Genomic DNA, 21,905 nt, shown 5'->3' on the forward strand with positions numbered 1-21,905 from the left:
CCACCAGGACCTTGCTCTGTGCTGGGAGCAGAGGGAGCTGGTGGAGCCTCTGCTGGGTCATCATTTTCCAGCCATGTTTGCCTCCATTCCAGCAGCACCAACACCCTGAACACCTCTTGAGTGTCTCAGGAGGTTTTTTAAACAGAACAAAAGCATCTTTTGGGTTTTTTGGCCCCCTGGATGAAGGACCTGCTGGAAGGCAGCAGGAGGTTTGTGGCAGAGGCTCCATTGTGGGGCTGTTTGTGTGCACGTGGGCTGGTCACTAACAGGCTTTGTATGGTCCTGTTAGCACTAGAAATAGGAAAACTGACAGGAATTGTGAGGAATGGGGAATTTCCTCAGCTGTGATGCTGAGGGTGTTTAGAGGCACTTGCAGACCTTCACCTGACCTGGGCAATAGGGCTGAAAGGGATTTCTCCAGGTCAGTGAGCCCTGGGTGTTGCTGCCACAGCTCTGCATCCTGCCCTTCTGTCCATTAATTTGTCCATCTTGTGCCTAAAATGAGTTGGATTATTGTTCAGCTCCACTGCTTGCTTCCTGCTGCTCCTTCCCCTCCATCTCCTTGCTGGCCAGTGACTCTGTGTGCTGCCAGCTGTGATCTTAGCAGCCCAGTGCCCTGAACTCCATGGTGCAATCACCAAAAGTGCTTCTGCATTCTTCCCTGGGCCTGAACGTGCTGTGCCTGTCCTTGAAGCACAGCCAGCCCCTCTGTGCTCCTGCCCTCCTCCTCCAGAGGCTGCAGCTCATCTGACCCCACGTCCCTTCCACCCACCATCCTCTTCCTCCATCCACTCTGGCTCCAGTCAAGTTCACAAACTTGGAGCTGGTGCCTGATTTTCTTCCTGCCAGCTCTCCATAATACCCTGACCCCAGCAGTGCCTCTCTTCAGAGCCTGACTCCATCTGAAATTTATATTCTCTCCCTTTTGTACCTCAGTCTGCAGATGACTCTTGTGTTCTGTGCTCTCCTGCTACCCAGAGTATTCTCTGCCCTTATCCCCCAGACCTCTCCTGCTTTCATTTTCCTTGCCTGGGACCAGCTGTTCTTCTCCTCTTTGTTATCCCCAGCCTTCTGTTCCTTCCTGCTCTGCATCACTTTTCTTTCCCAGTTGCTGCTGGTTCTCCCAGTCCCTTTTGGGGTCTCACACTGGTCCCAAAGATCCCCTTGTACAGCAGGTCTCAGCAAACTTGGGCTGTCTGTCCCAGCTGTACTTCACTCTGTCTGACCCTGTGGGAACATGGCCCACCTGGACCCTGATCAGTTCTTCCCAGCTGCTTTTGGAGCTCAGCTCTGCTCTCTGGGTCAGGGAAAAGGCTTTTCCTCAAGCACATCCCCTTTGTTGATGCATTTCATTGTCTTCATTGTCTTCTCCAGCCTTTGGATCTCATCCACCAGGAGCATCCCTGGTGTGTTCCCTCCCCCTTGTGCATACACATCCCCAAAAATCATAAACCATGAGATTAAGGGTCTGTGAACTCTCCCTTGGTGCCTGGGTGCTCATTGATCTCCCTCATCTGTTCCTGCTCTCTCCATGAAGGCTGGCCCTTGAGTATCCATCAGAATCAAGGAAAGATGGACTCCTTCCTCATGGACAGGGCTTGGAGCAGCCTGGGACAGTGGCAGGTGTCCCTGTGTGATGTGTGATGATGTTCACAGGGGTCTGAGGATGAGGGAAGAGATGAGGATCTGACTCCATGTTTCAGAAGGCTGATTTATTATTTTATTATATATATTATATTAAAATTATACTAAAAGAATAGAAGGAAGGATTTCATCAGAAGGCTGGCTAAGGATAGAAAAAGAATCATAACAAAGGCTTGTGTCTCAGACAGAGATCTCACTGTGATTGGCCATTAATTACAAACAACCACATGAGACCAATCCCAGATGCACCTGTTGCATTCCACAGCAGCAGATAATCATTGTTTACATTTTGTTCCTGAGGCCTCCCAGCTTCTCAGGAGGAAAAATCCTAAGGAAAGGATTTTTCATAAAAGATGTCTGCGACATCCCCGCCCATGGCAGGGGGTGGCCCTGGATGGGCTTTAATGTCTCTTCCCACCCAAACCACTCTGTGACACCTCAGGGCCCTCCCCAGCAGCCCCACTGGCCCATGTGTGCAGCCAGTGGTGCTTCTCTCTGCTCCCCTGAGAATATTTTATTAATATTTTCATTAATAGATATTCTAAAAAACTTAATTTATTAATACTTCTCTTAATTGAGGCACATTTACCAGGCAGATATTATCGAGGAGACACAAAGCTGCAGCCTGTCAGTGGCAGATGCAGAGCACCTTCCACACTCAGACATTAATCTCCTTCATGGAAAAATAGCTCTGATCTCTGGCCTGGCTTTTGGAGCCCCTCCTGCTGCAGCATGTCAGCAATGAGAGGGCACAGAGGGAGCTCAGGCTGTGGGGAGGGTGCTGGGGTCTCAGCACAGCAAACAGGCTGGCGTTGGAGAGCTCTGAGATGGGGATTTGCATCAAAGGAAAACTCTCGGGGTTAGTTAAAATATTCCTCTAAATATGCAAAGGAATGGAGTTACTGATGCTTGTTATTCTTATCTTCCTCTTGGTGTCACAACATCTTTAAGTTGGGTGAAGGTTTCACTTACTAAGGCGGTTGTAAAGATTTCACGTTAATTAAGAGGACTCCACTGCAAATCTGAATATGAATGAAGTTTGGCTGCTGAACCCCAGGGCAATGAGTGCTGTGGGAACGGCAGACACTGACAAATGTTGATGTGAAAAGTAAAAAGCCAAAAAAAAAAAAAAAAACAACCCAAACCCAGAAAAACACCTAAACCAATGCTGCAATCTAGTACCTGCTCTGTGAGAGAGAAAAAAATTGAGTTTGAGTTGCCAGAAGAGCATAAAACAGATTTTGACTTGGATTTGCATTTAAAGAGGTGAAATTCTGTCAGTCAGGAGCACTGATGGGGGTTCTCCAGTGCCAGCCATGCCCAGGTTCCAACATCACTCCATGGGCAGGTGGTGGCTTTGAAGGGTGGGGAGCCCTCAGTGCAGGAATGAGAAGATCTGGGCTGGATCCTCACCTCAGGTTCTTCGCTCTGCTGAAGCCCCACCAAGCCTGGACTGCTCAGCCCTCCCTGGAGCTGGAGCTTCACCCACTGGGGACAATGGGGGCAGCCATGGGGGTCTGGGGGATGAGGCTTCCAGGGATGGGGCTCCCATGGTGAACAGTGACACTGGAGATTCTTTTTCACAACAAAATTCTTTTTGGGGAAGTTTTTCATGCCTGCCAGTGCTTGGAAGGGCTGACAGTGAGGGTGAGCAGCTGTCACTCCACGCCTGTGGATTTTCCAGCTCCATCGTAGAGTTGCTGTTGATGAACTGGGATGAGTCGTGTCCTTCATCTCTGCACTGATCCATCTGGAGATGGATGCCCTTTCCTGGCTGGACATGACTAATGTGCCTTTGCACAGCAGTTTTGGGTGATGTGAGGGTCCTGCAGAGGTGCTGAGCACCTCCCCACCTCCCAGAGCAAGACCTGGGGGACGGAAATGCTGATCCACAACATTTTCACCTCGCTGAAGATACATGGGACTTGGCTTTTGGAGTGGAAAAGTGACAAGCTGAGAGCCTAAATAAATTGGATTTGTCCTCTTAAGGAGGCTGCAGGCAGCGTGTGAGGCTGTGTGGGGGTGGTTTATTGTTGTTATTTTTTATTCACGGTTCCTTGAGCTGATCCTGGGGATTGCACTGACTGTGGTTGTGTTTCTGGAAATGTGCAGGTTGGCCAGATGCACTGGGGCATGGAGTGAACAGAAAGAGGTTAAATTGATGGATGACCAACAAGAGCAGGATTGTGCCTCAGAAGACCAAGAAACTATCCTGATTAATGGGGTGAAAGAAAATGGTAAGGAACTTAATTATGGTACATGAGGGAGCAGCGACAACTTGGAAGCCAACTTATTTTCCTAATTCCTTTTGTGCATTTAATATTAGCAGTTTGTGGGTATCTCTGCAATGTGGAGCAGGGGAGTAAATGGGTGTTTTCTGCACAGGAATCATTCCAGCCATAAATCTACACCTTTTTAGGCCTTAACAAGAACTGCTCTTACCTGTGCATGGCTGGAAATGTTTATATGCACATGCAGTTTGAATTAGAGATTTTAGTTTGGTTTCTTGGAGGAAAAAGTCATCCAGGATTTGTAGCCCCTCTATCTGTGGGGAATCTTCCCCTCTCTTGGCATTACATTAGTCAATATTAGCAAGATTTAGCTGAAGGATACTTAGTCCTACAAACTGTGGGAAAATTAGAGATTGGGTGGGAGAAAGGAACCAGGATTCTTGGGAAGGGAAGGTTGGATTTGTGAGCTCATTCTTGCCTGTGTCCCATCACCCAGCACATGGGATTCCCTGTCCTGTAATCCCTTTTCTGCATACACAGGTAGGGTTCCCGGGAGCCAGCAGCCAGGTGGGGAAGGATCAGCCCCTTGCAGCCATCCCAGAATTCCCAACTTTGTCTCTCTTTCATTGATTCTATATTTGCTCTCAGAATAACTAATTAGGAGTAACAGTGCTCAGCTGTCTGAAACCCTGATTGAAATAAATAAGCCTCCAAGCATTTTCTGAGGTCATTTGGACTGTAATCTCTGGCCACAGTGAATGCAGAAGGGAGGCAGAGCCTGATGCTTTCATTCTTCACTGTGTTTTATGTTTAATTTCATGGCTTTTTACATTTTGTATTGGCCCATAAATCTTGAGATAGATAGATATATTTTATTTATATATAAATTTGATCCTGTTAGATGTCAAGGACTTTGTCCTCTGACATATGTTCAGATCTTTCTGTCAGCTCTGTGCAAGGTGGTAGAGACAAATGTTCTTTGCCAAAACCTTGGAGCAGCTCCAGCCACGTGGGTGCCCATGAGGGCCCCGCAGCTGGTGCTGGTGGCAGGTGAGGCAAATGCTCACCCTTGTTTGTCCCTGGGATGTAATTTGGGAGGTTCTGTCCCTGTCAGCCCATCCCTTTCCTCACTACCCAGGGTGAAGCTGCAGCTGCTGGAGCTGCAGAGGGGTTTTGTAGCCATGGTCCCTTTGTCTGATCCAGGGGACAACAAAGTCAGTGCTGCCCTGGTCAGTAGGGAGGGGGTTTTTAGAGCCTCACACCAATTCCATGGAATTCAATTAAACAGGGCTATAAAAGTGCTTTAATTAGACAGAACACCGCTTTAGGTTAGAAGAGACCTTAAAGCCCATCCAGTGCCACCCCTGCCATGGGCAGGGACACTTTCCGCTATTCCAGGTGGCTCCAAGCTCCATCCAAACTTGGACACTTCCAGGGATCTCTGGGCACCTTGTGCCAGGGCCTGCCCACCCTCAGGGCTCAGAATTCCCTCCCCACATCCCATCCCAGCCTCTGCCAGTTTGAGCTTTCAGTTTGAACACTGCTGTGTGGGAGTTGCTGCTGAATCCAAGGCCAGGAGCCAGCACAAAGCTCTGGAGCTGCCACCTCCCCTTGCCCATGTGCTGCTGGGTGGATGCTAAGGGAAACTGGGAAAAGTGGTTTTGCTTCTCCAGCATTTTCTGCCTGAACTGTATTCCCTTGGAGCATCACTTGAACATAGGCCTGATTTTAGGCTGGTATGGGGCCCCAGAAAATCAGGTTTTGGCATTTGTATTTCCCAAGAGTTAAGTTCACTCACACAAGTATAAACCTAAAGAAACGCCCAGAGAGGGTTTATTTTATATAATAGCAGCTTTGCCTATTGAATGTAGCTTTTGAGATTGAATTTCAGCTTTCTGCCTCCCCCTTCTTTGAGTCTTACAGCATTCACAGACATTCTTCTTTTATCCTCAAATTCTCCATGCTTCCTGTCAGCTCCAAGCTGATTTTTATTTTATTTTACTTCTGAAGTGGAACTGCACTGGTTAATTTGTTTTGGTGCTTAAGGAAAAAGATACCACCTCTGCATTTCTGATCTGAAGACTGGTGGGAGGGACTCAAAAATCAGCTTTTTTATTTATTTCCTTTTTTTAACCATTTTCAAGCAAGCCAGTCTGGCCTTTCCCAAGTCATACATGTTGAAGATGATGACAGGCATTGCATTGCACTTCTGGAGTTAGGGAGTCTTTGGGAAGAGGTTTAAAGTCCTGGGAGTGCTCTGAGGTTCCAGCTGCAGTTTGTGCTTTGTTCAGGCTTCACTGACGACTCCATCCCTAAGGCCCCTGCAGCACAAAACTTATGGGAGTCAAATTAGGGGGGTTTTGACTTCCTGCTTGGCACAGACAGACACCCCACTCTTTCCATGGCATCCTGTTCTTTCCACCCTCCCCACCTGGGGCTTTTCCACTGTGCTGGTGGTACCTGTGCCAGCACCAGCCTCTCCTCCCCAGACTGCCAAGGATGCAGGACACTCACTTTCCTCTCAGTTTGGAATAAGAGCAGTTGTGGAGGGTCACAGCAGCCAAATAAATCCTTTTGCATGCTCCATTTAATACCACATCCTGGTGCTCCAGTTGTGTTTTAAAGCACTTGTCCCTCCTTGGAAAGCTTTGGCTCTCACCCCTGTGCCTTCAGCAGAGCCACCAAAAAGGAGAGACCGGAGCCATGACAAAAGCAGCAGGCTCAGAGTCGGCAGAGCTCTCTGGCTGGGATGAATGCACTCATTGGAATATATTTTTTTTTAATACAGAGATATCAGAGCGTGTTCATGGATGAAAAGACATCGTATTTAAATTTCAAGGGTCATACCGTCCGTTGAGCCACGAGTCAGATAAAAGTACATTCATAACTTTATTCTGCAATAAAAGAAGTGCAACGAGGTAAAACTAAAAAAAATCCTTAGGTTAAAAAATCCTTACATGACTAAAAAGGCATTTTTAGCGATTAGGGAAGAATGGCAAACCCCACAATAATTCTAACAATAATTGCTTTAAACTCTGTGTTATCTTCTGCCTTCCCTTGGCGTGGACAGTGACAAAAAGACCGCTGGGTTTTTAAAATCAGCCATCACTCCCTGGCTCTGGAGCAGTAAAGCAGCTCAGGTGTGTGTGCAAGCTCAGACCCTGCAGGGGGGGTGCTTTGTTTCTTTAAGAATCTCACTTTCCTGTTAATTTTTTCAATGTTAATGAGAACATTTTTATTAGGCTTGTTTTGTTTTTTTAATAACATTGTGAGGTTTGAGAGGCAGTTTCCAGGTAACCGTATGGATATGAGGAGGGAAGAGCGGATGCGTTGCGTGATTTAAACGTACTCTTGTACCTCTTCCAGCTGGCTGCAGGGAGCAGCCTGTTTACCTCTGCCTTCCACACACATCTCCACGTTAACTGGATCCAGGATTGCTGGGAAGGGCTTCCCAAAGGAGCACTTGGGACAAATCACTGGGAGAAGGGGAGCGGGGTGGCGAGCCTGAGGGTGGTAACCTTTGTACCCTCTCTCTTTTTCTACCACCAAGGGCAGTTTGGTTGTTGCTGAATAGGAGATAGGTGGTAACCCCTGTGTGTTTCTTTCCCTCTCCTCCATCCCTGCAGAGTCGCACACCCTGGACTCTGGATTGCTGGGAAGGGCTTCCCAAAGGAGCACTTGGGAAAAATCACTGGGAGAAGGGGAGCAGGGTGGCGAGCCTGAAACCTTTAAGGGTGGTAACCTTTGTACCCTCTCTGTTTTTCTATCTGCAAGGGAAGTTTGGTTGTGGCTGAATAGGGGATAGTTGGTAACCCCTGTGTGTTTCTCTCCCTCTGCTCCATCCCGCAGAGTCGCACGCCCTGGACGCCGATGAGAGGCCCTGTAGCGCGGCCGAGGCAGCGGCGCCGTTCCCGGCGCTGAGCGCGGCTCCCAAGGAGGGCCCCGCGTGCCACCGCGTCCCCACGGGCAAGAAGCCGTGCCTGCTGAGCCCCCCGTCCCCGCTGCGCCTCACCGATGTCCCCGAGCACGCCTCGGACGACTCGTCGGCCCACGCCATCTCCCTGACGTCGTGCGTGACCAAGGGCATGAGCTCGTGGTCGCTGCCGGGCGACTGCGAGAAGGCTCCGTTCAGCATGATGGAGCCCGGGGGGATGTCGGCGCTGACGGGAGACTGCCTGATGCAGCCGAGCCGGACCTGCCTGGGCTGCTTCATTGAATCCAAGGACGGCATCGATGCGGAGCCGGGAATAAGCTTGAAAGTGGGGGATATAAATAGGGATTATGACACCTGTTCGGTCTCTGATATAGGGATTCACTGCATGAGCACAGGAGAAACCATGAGATATGGGGATCAACTGCTTTCAGACCAGCTTTTAAGCTTCCCTATGCATAAATCGAGGGCAGCGGACAAAAGAGATGCAGAAAAATCTGACAGTGATTCAGAGGACCCCACTCAGAAAAATTATTACGAGGGATTACTATTAGACAAATGCAATGGTGAGGAACCTTTACTAACAAATCCCAACCAGGAATGGGGCTATTTTGAATCTTTCATTAGTGAAAGTAAAATTGAGCTGCTTGACCTCTGCTCCAAAAATGAGCTTTCTGTAAATCTGTTTTCCGAGGAAGACGTGGACAATTACATGTTCGATGATGACGATTCCACCTTGGGAAGTGATGTCTGCTCCCTAAAGATTAGATATGAATCTTTCCAGGACAATGTGCGGGAGAAGACCACCACGCTACAAGAGGACGCCCAGTTCAACTTCTTCCCCAGCGTGTTCAGCAACTGCACCAAAAGGGACAGCAGGAGCACCCTGAAAAGGGGGCCCAGCGGTGCCACCGACCCTTCTCAATTCAAATCCGAGGAAGGCATCATCTGGGGGGAGGAGGAGGAGGATGGCGAGGAAGAGGACGGTGAGGAGGAGGAGAAAGCTGCCTTAAATAAATCTTGCAACAGCACAGAGATGGTGCAGTACGTGGGCTCCAAGAGGAGCCACTTCTTGGACTCAGTGAATTCCACAGAGGACTCCGGGGAGTTCAGCGACGACAGCACTTGCACGGAGTCCTCCTACGACGTGCTGCGGGACATCAAGGACTGCAGCCGGTACCTGGCCCGGGACCACTCCGGCTCCTTCATCCAGCAGAACTACGGGCTGCGGGCCAAGAGGAAAGTGCGATACAGCGACGACTACCTGTACGATGTGGACTCCATCGAGAACGAGAAGATCCTGGACAAGAAGGAGTGGCTCCCCGACGGGCCCAAGGAGGAGGACGACGACGAGTGGTGCCCCAAGAAACGGCGAAAAGTCTCTCGCAAGGAGCCCCCCGTGATCATCAAGTACATCATCATTAACAGGTTTAAAGGGGAGAAGCATATGCTGGTGAAGCTCAGCAAAGTGGATGCCAACGAGACAACTGTTACTCTGAACGAGGAGCTGCTCAGCAAATACAAGAAGCTGGCCCCACTGAAGGGCTTCTGGCAGGAGAGGCAGCAGAGCCGGCTGGATTTGCTCAGATCGTCTCTCTACCACAAGCAGAATTTCTATCTTAACGGCTCAGATGCTTCGTTCCTCCCTCACCCACGGAAGCGAAAATGCAAGCTAGCAAACAGGCACCGGATTCAAAGAATTAAAGCCATTGAGCAATCAGTGAACAAGCTGGGCTCGTGCTCCTCTGATCACAAGCAGCCTTGCAGCAGTAAGGAGGACGTGGGCCTGAAAGGGCTGCCGGCATTAGCCATTGCCACCCCCAGCTGTGCCAACGGATTGCACGTCCACGACATCGCGGGCATCGCCGTGAAATGCAAACCGCAGGAGCGGGAGCACAAGGGGACGGAGCGGAAAGTGCTCCGCAGAATCAAATTCAAAAGTGAGGCCAGGTTGAAGTGCAAGAAGATTAAAGCTGCCACCAGTACGGCAGAGGACTCCCCAGCCCTGGAAAACCAGGACTCCGCAGTGCGTCTGAAGGACGAAAACAGTCCCTGTGCTTCAGACAGCTCCCATCTCCCAGAGTGCCACGAGGATAAGGTTGCTAAAAATTCTCCTTTCCTACCATCCACCTCCTCTTCAGACAAGCCTCTGCCATCTGCTAATATCACCACCAATGTACCCCTGATCCCCGGAGGGTATCTGCAGACGTTGTTAGATGCTTCAGATCTGTCGAGCAACACGGGTATCCCGTACTTCGCCCAGCACCCCTCCGAGCAGCAGCAGCAGCAGCAGCAGCACCCGCTCCCCAGCATCGTCCCGCCGGAAAAGCCCTTCCCGTCCCTGCAGCCGGCGCAGAGCTGCGTGCTCTCCCCGCCCTCTGAGTCGGAGCTGCAGCAGTCGCCCGGCCACTTGGAGATGGAGCAGGGCGGCTTCGGCAGCATGTGGCCGGCCAGCAAGGGCAGCGAGCGCCAGGACTTCCCCGGGGACGTGCCGGAGGCGGCCGCAATGCCGAGCGAGTTCGCGCCGGGCACGGACGGCCTCCCCGCCTCTGGATACACTCAAGTCAATCTGAATAGCGGCAAATTGCTATACCAAAAAAATTACATGCCGGATAGCCAACAAGTGCAGTCTGATGATTCTTATCAGTCATGTCATTTCAATAATGGAGAGGGGCGCTTTCATTTCCAACGAGGTACACTCAGTACGGATGATGGCAGGCTCATTAGTTTTGATTCAGTGGGTTCATTGTCAGTTAGTTCTAGCAATTACAGTTCTTTAAGTTTAAAGTCTTGTGAAAAGGACGGCGAGGATGATATTAATGATGATTTCTTGGCCCACTGCAGTCCCAAGCTAGTGATCCAGCAGAGCATAGATGAAATCACCCCTTTGAAGGAGTCCACGGACCTTTTAGACATTTCCAACTTCACGCCTGATAGGTTCCGCCAGTCGTCGCTTTCGGAGATGTCCCCTCCAGACACTCCCAACCTGTCCCCACAGATAGCTGGCTCCGATGCCAAGCCTCTGGGCACCCTGAAGGGCTTTCAGGAGAGCCCCCAGGCCTCCCTCAACAGTTCCGAGAAGGTTAAGTGGAACTGTGGGGTCCTGCAGACCGAGGATCAGGCAGATAATGGGTTTGCTTTAAATAATCACCAGTTCCAGTTCCATATGTTCAACGATGAAGATTCTGTCAGCCTTCTCGAAAAGAGTCCATGCTTGTCAACATTTAATGAGCCATCTGGTCAAATTAGCACCAATAGCAAAGTGTCAAAATCGAAGAGGAAAAGTTCATCCAGCAAGAATGTGGGTACAAACCAAAGCTCTTCCCAGAAAGCCACCCGGAAAAAATCACCCAAAACCAACAAAGGAACCGATAAGCCGCAAGGGAAAAACTCCAGGCAGGCACCCAAATCCACCAGGAAAGGGAAAAATGCAGCAGGAGTCAACGGCGAGAAGGCTCCAGCTGTTGGTGGCAGGGTGGTCACTCAGCTGGGCACCGTGGCCACGGCCACCAAGGGCATGGCCGAGGGCACTCAGCACTGCGGCCCGGCGGGGGTGAAGCTGGGCAAGCACAACGGGCTCTCTGGAGAGTGGGCACTGGGAAAAGAGGGGGGCACGGGCTGGTCAGAAGCCAGCCTGGGCAATGCCACCAGCCTCCTGGACGATGACCAGAGGGAGTTTGAGGAACCCTCCAACATCCTGTCCAACATCGCGTCGGGAATGGCCGATGTGCAGAGGTTTATGATGGCCTCCATTGAGCCCTTGTGGGGGCCCGTCGGCCACAACAGCGTTCCAGACATATTCCGGTCACCAGAGTCCAACAGTCTGAAACTGAAAACTCTTAAAATTTTGGCAGGGACATCCCAAGAGTCGAAGAAGAAGGCGAACGGTAGCTCGCCAGGGGCGGCGAAGAACCACAAGTCAAACAACAAGGGCTCAAGCAAAAACAGCAAAGCTGTGACCTGCGACCCCGGGCGCCCCAACTGCTCCACTGGGTTCACCACGGACATTCACGCTCCCTTTTTTGATAAAAACTATAGTAACCTGAGCACTTTAGGCAATAATGGACCTACCCATAAAAAACTCTACCGTCATAAATCCAGTTCGAAATCACTGAGGGATGAGAACTGTAAAATCAAGCGGACGGACCGCGAACAGCCCCACAAGGACCCACCCGTGACAGCTGCTTTTGAGAAACTGAGGTAATGCTGCACCAAACTGGCTGGAATGCCCCTAACCTCCCTCCCACCTGCTAGGCCCGCTGTTCCTCAGTTTTTCCTTCCTGAAAGCAAAAGTTTGCATGAGAAAAAAACAAAAAAAAAGACATTCCCCTTTTACAGTTTTGGTTGGTTTTGGTTTTGGGGTTGGTTTCTTTTTTTTGTTTGTTTGGTTTTTTTAATTATTATTTTTAAATGCATGAAAATACTTATGACTTGCAAGCTACCTAAAAGAATGACCAATTTTCTGGCTTGGCTGGGGTTAAAAAAACTAACAAGGCTACTCTTTTCTGCTGTTTGGCTTCTTCAGTTTTTAATTACTTATTTATTGGGGGAAAAACAAAAACTAAAAAAGAAAAAAAAAAAAGATTACACGCTCTTTTTAACGATTTTGACAAGGAAAGACTTTTTTTTTTTTTTTGGAACATTTTGTAAAAAATAAACCACAAAAAAAAAAAAAGAGGTTCTGCATCCAAAAGCCAAGATCTCAAAACTTAAAGGCTCTTTACTTTGCAAATGAGAACTCGTTCCTAATTGAGCTTCACGTGGCAATTTTTGAGTGCTTTCTGGCCCCCTCTGCTGTTGTGTCTCCTAACCTGCATCATCTAAAGCTGCATCTTCTCTACCCGCCCGCCTTTAGCGCGTTCGCTCCGTCGTGGTGACTCCGGACGAGCTAACTAAGATGGCATCAAATGTTTGATTTTTTCCTGCAGGGAATCAGACTCCATTCTTCTTAAAGCAGAAACAGCATTTTTGGGTTTTCCTGTATTTGAAGAAGAGACTCCCTTTTCTAGAAAGACGGTTAATGTTTGGTTTTTTTCTTACCATTTTTTTTTTCCCCGGTTGTTTTTTCTTTTTTTCCCCCCATCGGTTCATTTTCAAAATCTGCCTTGTGGTCTGTTGAAATGTAAGTGCTGAAATGAAGAGTTTGAAATTGTGGGAATTTTATTATCTGGAAGCAAACCTAATCTGGTATTCTCCGTGAAAGACTGTTTTAAAAGTCATACTGTTGTACAGTAGTTTATGCACTATTACCCACAACAACAAAAAATTGTGCCAAACTATGAACAAGTGACTGTATTGTATATATTTTTACTTCTCTATCAACATTGGGTTGTGAGTGTTTTCTGCAGCTATGCCTTTTGGTTTTACTAGAAACATTCCAGTTGTTAAGTACTAACCATCCCCCTTTGAAAGCACCTGTAACTCACGATGAAAAACTATATTGTTCACTGATACAACTTACCAAAAGTTTTATGGACATGACTAGAAGTGTGCCAAATTTACTTACCTCATTTCATGGATTCACCCTGTGGTTTAAAGCTCATAAAGGGAAGAAAAAAAAAAAAAAGAAACAAAAAGGGGGGAAAAAAAAGAAAAAAAGGAACTTTGAAACCGATGCTGGGAAATGGTAACGTCCTCTCTTTGAAACCACGAGCAGAAAAACTTAATGGTGAAATGTTGAGTTTCATTATAGGAGAGAGTTGCAATGGTGGAGGAGTTCAGAAAACCACTGACGGTAAGTTTGCCAGGAACTCAAGTGTCTGCATCTAGAGACTACAGAACAGCTGCTTTTCAAGTGTCTGTTTTCTTAAAGCAAAACCTGTAGCTGAAGATCATTTGAAATGCAAAGTTACATTGCTAATTCTTTGTATCTCAGTTTTATATATTTTATAAGAACCTGGGATAAATTCTGAAATAGGTATAAAAACAGAACTAATACATTTCATACATTGAGTGCTATTCACTTTTCCTTTGGATAGTTTCTTAAACATTTTCGATGCAGAGCCTGTCAGAAGCGCTCTCCCATCATGGCTTTGGTGTTTCCTCCATGTCTAACCTTGCGATGCCAATATAGTTTGAACTTTCAAAAGCAGAGTCATTCATTTAAAACACAACTCTGAACCTTTTCTTTGATTCAGTTCATGAAACAAATACAACCAATGGAGCTATTTGTGATCTCACCAATCAGGGCCGGATCATGACTGGACTTTATTAAGACAGCGTTAAGTACTGAATGCTAAATGTATTCTCAAAAGGCCTTATTTGTAACCCTCCTCACCACACCCTCGCCCTCCACGAGAATAAGGAACCCAACAAAGATCTATTTTCCTTGTGCAACTGAGAGCCTGTGCGTTTTGCTGCTGATTTCTCATGAAAAACCTTGATATGCAAGAGCCCTGGGAGTGATTGGGAGCAGAGGGAAGTGAGGCTTGGACACCTTATGCAGTAGCAGGCGGTGAGGAAGAGGAGCCTTTCTAGCAGTGGACAGATCACGTTCTGATACGGCCACAGGCGTAGATGTGGTGTCACACAGAGGGCAGGACTGGGCTCAGGTTTCCTCCCAAGTCAGTTTTTTTCCACCCACACACCAGGCAAAGCAGCAGAATTGGTTTAAGTTAATTTAGCAGAAAAGCAGAGTAATCACTTAAAATCAGAGTGGAGATGCAGAGTGTTAGGTTAGAATCATGTCTTCAGCACTTACAGATCTTGGGTGCAGCTCAGCTCAGCTCTGCGATCCCAGAGAGAACAGCTCGGTAGTTGCATTGTGTTTTATTTAACAGATGAAAGGACAAACTCTGAAAAAAAACCCTAGTAATTAAAAAAACACCCTGCAAGTTCATTTTTTCATGGAATAAATGCTGGCATTGCCTGGAGTGGGATGAGAGTGGTCCCTGGTGCCCCATGGCATGCAGCGTCCCACCCCAGCTCTGGCTCCCAGAGGGAGATCCAGAAGTTGCTCAGGATTTCCTCTGGAGACAGGAGCTGTGGTAGGCCTCCATCCCTGGCCTCTGGGCTGGCCTGCAGCCACCACACTCTCCCTGCTTCCCCAGCAGCTCTCATTTCTGTTCACATGCTCATCACATACCACAAGCTCCAACCACTGCTGTGGTGTTGGCATATCCCAGTTTTTGATCATTCCCTCCATGTGCTGCAGGAATGGTCTGGCAGCTCCCTTCTTTTGGATGTTCTGGCTGCTGCTTTTACAGAGACAGGTCAGGCCCAGGGCTGGGATGTGGCACAGACCTTCTTTCTGACCCAGAACCATCAGCTGAAAGCACATTTCACCTGGCCTGCACTGTGCTCCTTATGGTTAATGCTATGAATATGGGACTCAGAATAAAACCCCTTGACTGGATGGGATAGCAATACTTACTGCATCTGACAAATGTGCAGTAGGGCATGAAGATCAGGCATGAAACATATCAACTGTTTTATCCATGGATACCCAGCTGGGTGTTCCAGAACGGTGTTAATCACAATTCCAGCTGCCTTGTTGCTCTCCTTCAGTCCTTCTACCATTCCAGTTGCTGACAGCTTTGGTGGTCATCCCATGTCCTCCAAAAATCTCTGCTGGGGAGCTGTTAAAGAGCCTGGGTCCCTCATGGTGTGGCACTGGCCCTTTCCTGTGTCTGAAAAGGTCATCACTCTGCTGCTTGACCCCAACATTTAGAAATTGCCTTGAGCTGACCATTTGCCCTCCTCCCTTTTGATCCTTATGGAGTATTTGGGTGGGAAGGGACCTTTGAAGGCCATCTAGTCCAACTCCCCTGCAAAAAGCAGGGACATCTACTATACCAGGTTGGTCAGAGCCCTGTCTGACCTGACCTTGAATGTTTCCAGGGAGGGGACAGCCACCACCTCTCTGGGCAACCTGAGCCAGCGTTTCACCACCCTCATAAAACATTTCTTACTCAAGTCCTTGTCGGCAGGGCTGCTCTAAACCCCTTCATTCCCAGCCTGTGGATCCCAGGGACTGCCCCATCCCAGGTGCAGCACATCACATTTGGCCTTGTTGAGCCTTCTGAGGTTCCCCTGGGCCCACTTCTCGAGCATGTCCCTGTCCCTGTGGATGTCACTTTGTCCCTCAGGTGTGTTAACCTTACCACTCTGTTTGGTGTCATCTGCAAACCTGCTGAGAGGGCTCAATCCCAATGTCAGCATCATTGGTGAAGCTACTCCACGTTGCTGGTCCCAGGACAGACCCTTGAGGGTCAGCACTCAGCTCTGGTGTCCTCCTGGACAGTGAGCTGTTGACCACTGCCCTCAGGATGTGGCTGTCCAACCAGTTCATCTGCTGAACACTCAATCCTTCAAATCCATCTCTCTTCAGTTTAGAAAGGTGTTGTGGGGACTGTGTGAAAGGCTTTACAGAAGTCCAGACAAATGACACCTGGAGCCCTTCTCTTGTCCATGGATGCAGTCACTCCATCCTAGAAGGTCACTGGGCTGGCCAGGCAGGATTGCCCTTGGTGAAGCTGTGCTGGCTGTCCTGAGTCACCTCCCTGTCCCCCATGAGCCCCAGCAGAGTTTCCAGGAGGGTCTGGTCCTGGTCTTCCCAGGCACAGAGGGGAGGCTGGCAGGGCAGTGGTTCAATGGTTTCATTTTCCCAGTCATCCAAGGCATCACCTGACTGCCAAGACTTTTCAGATACTGTGGAGAGTGACTTGGCAACTCCATCAGCCAATTCCCCCTGGGCTCTGGGATGCATCTCATCAGGTTCCATAGCCTTAGGTACATTCAGGTTCCTCAGATGGTCACAAACTTGATTTTCTCTTATAGAGGGAGGGACTTCGCTCCTCCAATCCCTGTCCTGTGGTTCCACCACTCATGGGAAATGGAAAGAGAGGTTTCCTCAACCTTCTCATCCATTGTTGCCAGTCTGCCAGTTGTGTCACACCTGCTTTGACCCTTCCTTTTCGTGCTGACACACCTGTAGAGGCCCTTGTTATTCTCTATGTCTCTTGCCACATGCAGCTCCATCTGCACCTTGCCTTCCTCACCCTGTCCCTGAACAGCCTGACAGTATCCCAGTTCTCTTCCCAGGATATCTGTCCCTGCTCCTGCTGCCTGTGCATCTCCTCCTGCCCTTCAGCCTGACCAGCAGGTCCCAACCGAGCCAGGCCAGTCTCTTCCCTTCCTTGCCTGATTTCTCACACCTGGGGATTGAGAGCTCTTGCTTTCTGTGAAGAGCATCCTGAAAGATCTGCCAGCTCTGTTGTGTTCCCTCATCCCCAAGGGCAGTTTCCCAGGGGATCCTCCTGATCCACTCCTTGAGGAGCCAGCACTTTACTTTCCTAGGATTCAACTCCACCTGCCTATCACTACCTCAAGGGTTTCACTTCCCACCTTTGCCTCGTCCCTCCCCGTACAAGCTCTTGTTCTCCAATAGCATTTTTGTTTTTCATGGCACTGCTCACAGCTGCCACCCCACACCCCAGGGCTCCCTTGGCCCATCCCTCCCACCTTGGCCCATCCTCTTGCCCAGTCCCACTGCAGCTTCCATCCTCCTCTTGCATCTCCTCATTGGGCTCCAGGACCTTGTTGGCTCTTGGGAGTGATGAAGCCAAGCCACACAAAAGATATTTATTCTGCAGCATCCCTTAAAATGTCTTTTCTGCTTCATCTCTTTTCACTCCAACTCCAGCAGGATGGGAGGATGGTGCCAGCAGTGCTGCTGAGCCGTGGTGTCACCGTGATCTGGGTGACTTAGAATTGGCACTGGTGTTACAAAGCAGGGACTGGGCACTTCCAAAGGTTGTAAAATCCATCTGAGAGGAGAATTCCACAGGGCAAGGTGGTATTTACCACTCTGCCATAGGAGCATGGGTCTCCCATGGCACAGGAATAGGAGAGATGTCCTGCAGAAAGGAATCCTGCAGCAGGAACCAACCCAGCCCATGGCCATCAATTGCATTTAGAGGTTTTGTAAATAGAAAAATATCAGTGATGGGGATCCAATAAAAACCTTTTGGGTTTTTATTACAAAATACATTTACCAGGTTTACATCTTGCTTTTTTTTTTTTTTTTTTTTTTTTTGAGCATAGGAGGATGGATGTTTTTAAAGAACATCTTGAGAATAATGACTTGTGAACCAGAGGTAGCCAGGCATTTTGGGAGGAGGAGGAAGAGGAGGGCAGGGGCAGCCACAGGACTGTCCTTGCCATGCTGTGCTGTCCTGCTGAGGCTGGGTTGGCTTGGGGAGGAGAAGCCAAGGCTGGCTGGTGATTGCTGGAGAAACCATTGCTGCACCGTTTGCTCTTTTAAAAAATCAGGATCGCTGTTAATTTTTTCAGCATTATGGGCCAAACAAGCCAGGAACCAAAATAAAGATGTTTTAAGCATTGTCATCCTTGAGCTGCTGGACCATGTTCTTTCTCTAAGCTCCCAATCTAGCAGAGCACTTAGGTGAGAACTCACTCCCAAGTGCTTTCCCAGCCAGTGATGTCAAGTCCCAAGAGAAACTCCCCTGAAGTCAGTGTAAGTGGGAAGAGGATCAGGAGTGTGGGCTTGGGTTGGTGCAGGATTAGGCCTTTACTTTCTCAGCTCAGTGTTGTTGGACTTTGCCTGTGCAGCTCCCAGGGTGGCCAGAGGAGGTTGCATGGTTCAAACCACTGACATCTATTGGAGAATGTGCCTCTTTATCTCTTCAGCATGTGAAATAATGCAAAAAAAAAGAAGAAAAAAAAAAAGAAAAAAAAAGAGAAAAATATATAAACTAAACCAAGTACAATGTCTGTGGTAGAAGCAAGGCTTTTCAAATCTGTTTCTCAGGTAAACAAGTGACACTAATGACAGTGGAGTAACAGCCATCTAAGGGAATTGGGATCTGAAGCAGGAGGATTCCCTCCATCTCGCAGGACGCTTGGGTTGCCAGACACGTTTACTGAGCCTTTAATCACTTGGTGCAAAAGGAAACGAGAAATAAAATTGGTCTCTTCACTACCCTTCGCTAGCTAGACAGACAGACAGACGTCCATTTCTAAAGCACAAAGGGAAGACTTAAACCTAGACTAAACCACACACAAACACACAAAACCAAGGTACCAGTGAAACTCCTTTTGTCTCTTACCCCCGGTGGGAAGCAGGGTAGAAATCCAAGGAGCTGCTCTGTTCCGCTGCCCCGGCGCCGCCGGGCGCCTCGACTGCTGCCTCCAGAGATGTGAATGTACTGCTCCTTGAGTTCCCTTCCATAGAACTAGAGGCACCTCGTTAGGAAGTTGCTCCTGTTTTATGGTGCTAAAGAAAACTTTTATTCCCCCCCTCGAGCATTTAAGAACTATTAAATGGCCCTTTTTATGAATGTAACATATCCATTTCTGTTCCACATTTTACACTGCAATTTTAACATGTTTGGAAATGATTTGCCTTTTTTCTTTTAGAATAAGCTTTATAAATATTCTGTAGAGTCAATTGAAGTATAATTCTTAAGGATCACTCTAAGACGCCTACAAAATCTTGTATATTTTTAAGTGTGCCAATTTGTAAAATATTTTGTAAGTGTATATTTTTCTTAGAAAAGTGCTGTGAAGTGTTTGTATGTGTGAGGTTTCCCTTTTTTTGCACCTTCGGGTGTTAATAAAAGGATGTATACTTAAGAGTTTCTGGTTTTAAAAACCAAAATACAAAGAAAAAAATTAAACTTTTGTTGGGAATTTTGTAATAAAAAGAAATGTTGTGAAAGAGTGTAGTGATATTGTGTAAAGGAAACTGGAAAATTTGTGAGCGCTTTGCTGTTTTATAGATCCTCTTGTAAATTATTCTTGTAATATTTTGGGTTTTGTTGTTCTTGTTGCAAAGGTTTTAAATATTTGTGACTGACTCTGTATGGTGAAAACGTCATATTGTTAACTTGCTGAGTTTTGTTATATTGTTTATGGAATAAATAAAAAAATTTAAAATCTCATTTTAAGATCATGTATGAAGAAGAAATTAAAACTGCCATTTATTGAATATTAGGAATCGTTTCTTTAACCAATTCTGTCTGGCTGCCCCCTCCCAGGGCACTCCAGGCCTCACCTAATTGGGCTGATGCTCGTTAGTGGGAAGCACATCAGGGAGGGAGGTGGGGAAAAGTGGGGGAAAAGGCTTGGGTCACTTCTGCTGTGAAGTGGGGCTGCTTTAACTGAGAAATGGAAACTTCAGCAAGGCAAGGCAGAGCTCAGACTTTGCCTTCCGTGGGTGCAGAGGTGGGGCTGGAAGGGAGCAGAGCCTTTTCCCAGCCCACTGTCCCTGGGTGGGTCCCTGTCCTGGGACTGGCCCAGCACACTCCAGACTGGCCTTTTCCTGGGAAGGAGCATGTGTGTCTTCAGTTTCTTGTGGAAAAGGAATAAAACTTGTCTTAAAAACCACAATTCCATTTGTTAGTATTGATAGGAGTAATGGATTCATTCAGGCTGGGTCATTCCCAGCCCTGCCAGCACAAAGCAGGACATGAACACTGTGTTCTGCAAGTGGATCCTTTGGCAAAGGGCTGGGAAATAATCCCCAAAAGCAGAGCTGCTAGCTCTACAAGCTGCCTGTGTTCACAGAGGGGTTTCAGGTGAGTGAAATGGGGCCAGGAGGGATTTCAGTGCCCAGTGCTCGTGTGACAGGGCTGGAGTGGGGCCATGGTCCAGGGAAGCCCATGAGAACCTTTGAGAAGGGCTGAGCTTCATCTAGCACTAGAAGCTCTCCAATAAATAAAACACACAGAGGGATGGGCCAGGCCCATGGCCACCAAAACCATCAGGAGTGTCCCATGTGGGATCAATCCTGTGTCCCATGTGGGATCAATCCTGTGTCCCATGTGGGATCAAGCCTGTGTCCCATGTGGGATCAAGCCTGTGACCCACAGGCTGGAAATGTTCCAGCTCCTTAGGGCAAGTCTGGGGGAGAGACTTTTCAGCAGGGGATTGGGACATGGTTTTAACTGATAAAAGGTAAACTCAGACTCAATGTAGGGAAGAAATTTTTTACACTGAGGGTGGCAAGGCCCTGGCACACATTTGCCCAGAGAAGCTGTGGACGCCCCATGCCTGGAAGTGTTCAAGGCCAGGTTGGATAGGGCTTGGAACAAACTGGAAGGCTGCTGTTTCTCTGAGCTATTATTGCATATTTTCTCCATAATCAGGGTTGTGTTGCTCAAAAACTCATTCTGGGGACCCTGTTCAATCTTGTGCTTTCTCAAGTGCTGACACAACCCTACGCTGGCCAGTCCATGTTTGGTGTGAGTGGTACCAAAACAATTTAATGAAACAAGCAGAGCCTCCATCCACCAGAGCCATGCTACAGAACGGACCTGGTAAATGGGGTTGTGTTTATCCACTGCATTTATATTGTATAATAGCACATATAATTAAAAGACTTGTAACTTCTGGATGAACCGTCATCCATGTCTGTGCATGGCCCAGTGGCTTCTCCTTGTGAGTGAAGGCAGAGTCAGATTTTAATTTTGATGTAATTTAATATCACCAGTTCTCTGTCCTGCCAGTGGGAGCTGCTGCCTCTGGGGAGAGTTTGGATGGGGATAAACCTGCCCTGGGGACAAACCTGCCCTGGGTGACACCAGGGTGACACTCAGTGTCTCTGGGGTTGGTTAGGAGCCTTCACCACATCCCAAAGTAGCAACAGAATTTTGCAGAAAATTCCACAGTATAGTTTGGAACACCTGCAGCACTGGCAGGCTGGAGGCCTCTAGAAGGTGTCAGGTAATGACTTAAATTGAGGATGAATTTGTATCTATTCATGCAAGGAAGTCAATAGGGGGAAAATAGGAATTTCTTTGTCTGGGGTATTCATAAGTGCTTCTCTTAAATATATATCAAACGTAGAAATATATTTAACTTCCTCAAAGTCAACACAGAGCTCAAACCTTCCCAAAATCTCAGCCATGTGGACCCCAGCAGCCATCCAAGCTGGGCCTGTCCTTTGTCCAGCACAGTCCAGCTCCTGCAAAGCTGATCCACTGGTTTCTTACATCCCAGAGGTTTCTCACACCTCCCAAGATTCCAGGTGTGATCTGTCAGGAGAGATGCTGTGTGGTTTATGTTGATAAATGCCCACAGGTTCCCCCATCCCCCAGTTTTTATGGAATTACATCTATAGGAGCAGCTTTTGCTTG

The 21,905-nt window shown here is 48.1% G+C and overlaps 1 protein-coding gene across 1 annotated transcript in view; it reads left to right on the forward strand.

Moving 5' to 3' along the window:
* The window catches only part of NEXMIF (neurite extension and migration factor), a 52,995-nt gene extending 38,371 nt beyond the window's left edge, over positions 1–14,624 (forward strand). Inside the window, exons 2-4 of the mRNA XM_059483063.1 lie at positions 3,757–3,881; positions 7,725–12,006; positions 12,735–14,624. Coding sequence (XP_059339046.1) covers positions 3,806–3,881; positions 7,725–12,006; positions 12,735–12,939 — 4,563 coding nt within the window. The 5' untranslated portion in view covers positions 3,757–3,805 and the 3' untranslated portion in view covers positions 12,940–14,624. The remainder of the gene's footprint in view (positions 1–3,756; positions 3,882–7,724; positions 12,007–12,734) is intronic.
* Positions 14,625–21,905: the final 7,281 nt, after the last annotated feature.

Source organism: Ammospiza nelsoni, chromosome 15 (genome assembly GCF_027579445.1).
Source record: "Ammospiza nelsoni isolate bAmmNel1 chromosome 15, bAmmNel1.pri, whole genome shotgun sequence".
In the NCBI taxonomy this organism is placed as follows: domain Eukaryota; kingdom Metazoa; phylum Chordata; class Aves; order Passeriformes; family Passerellidae; genus Ammospiza; species Ammospiza nelsoni.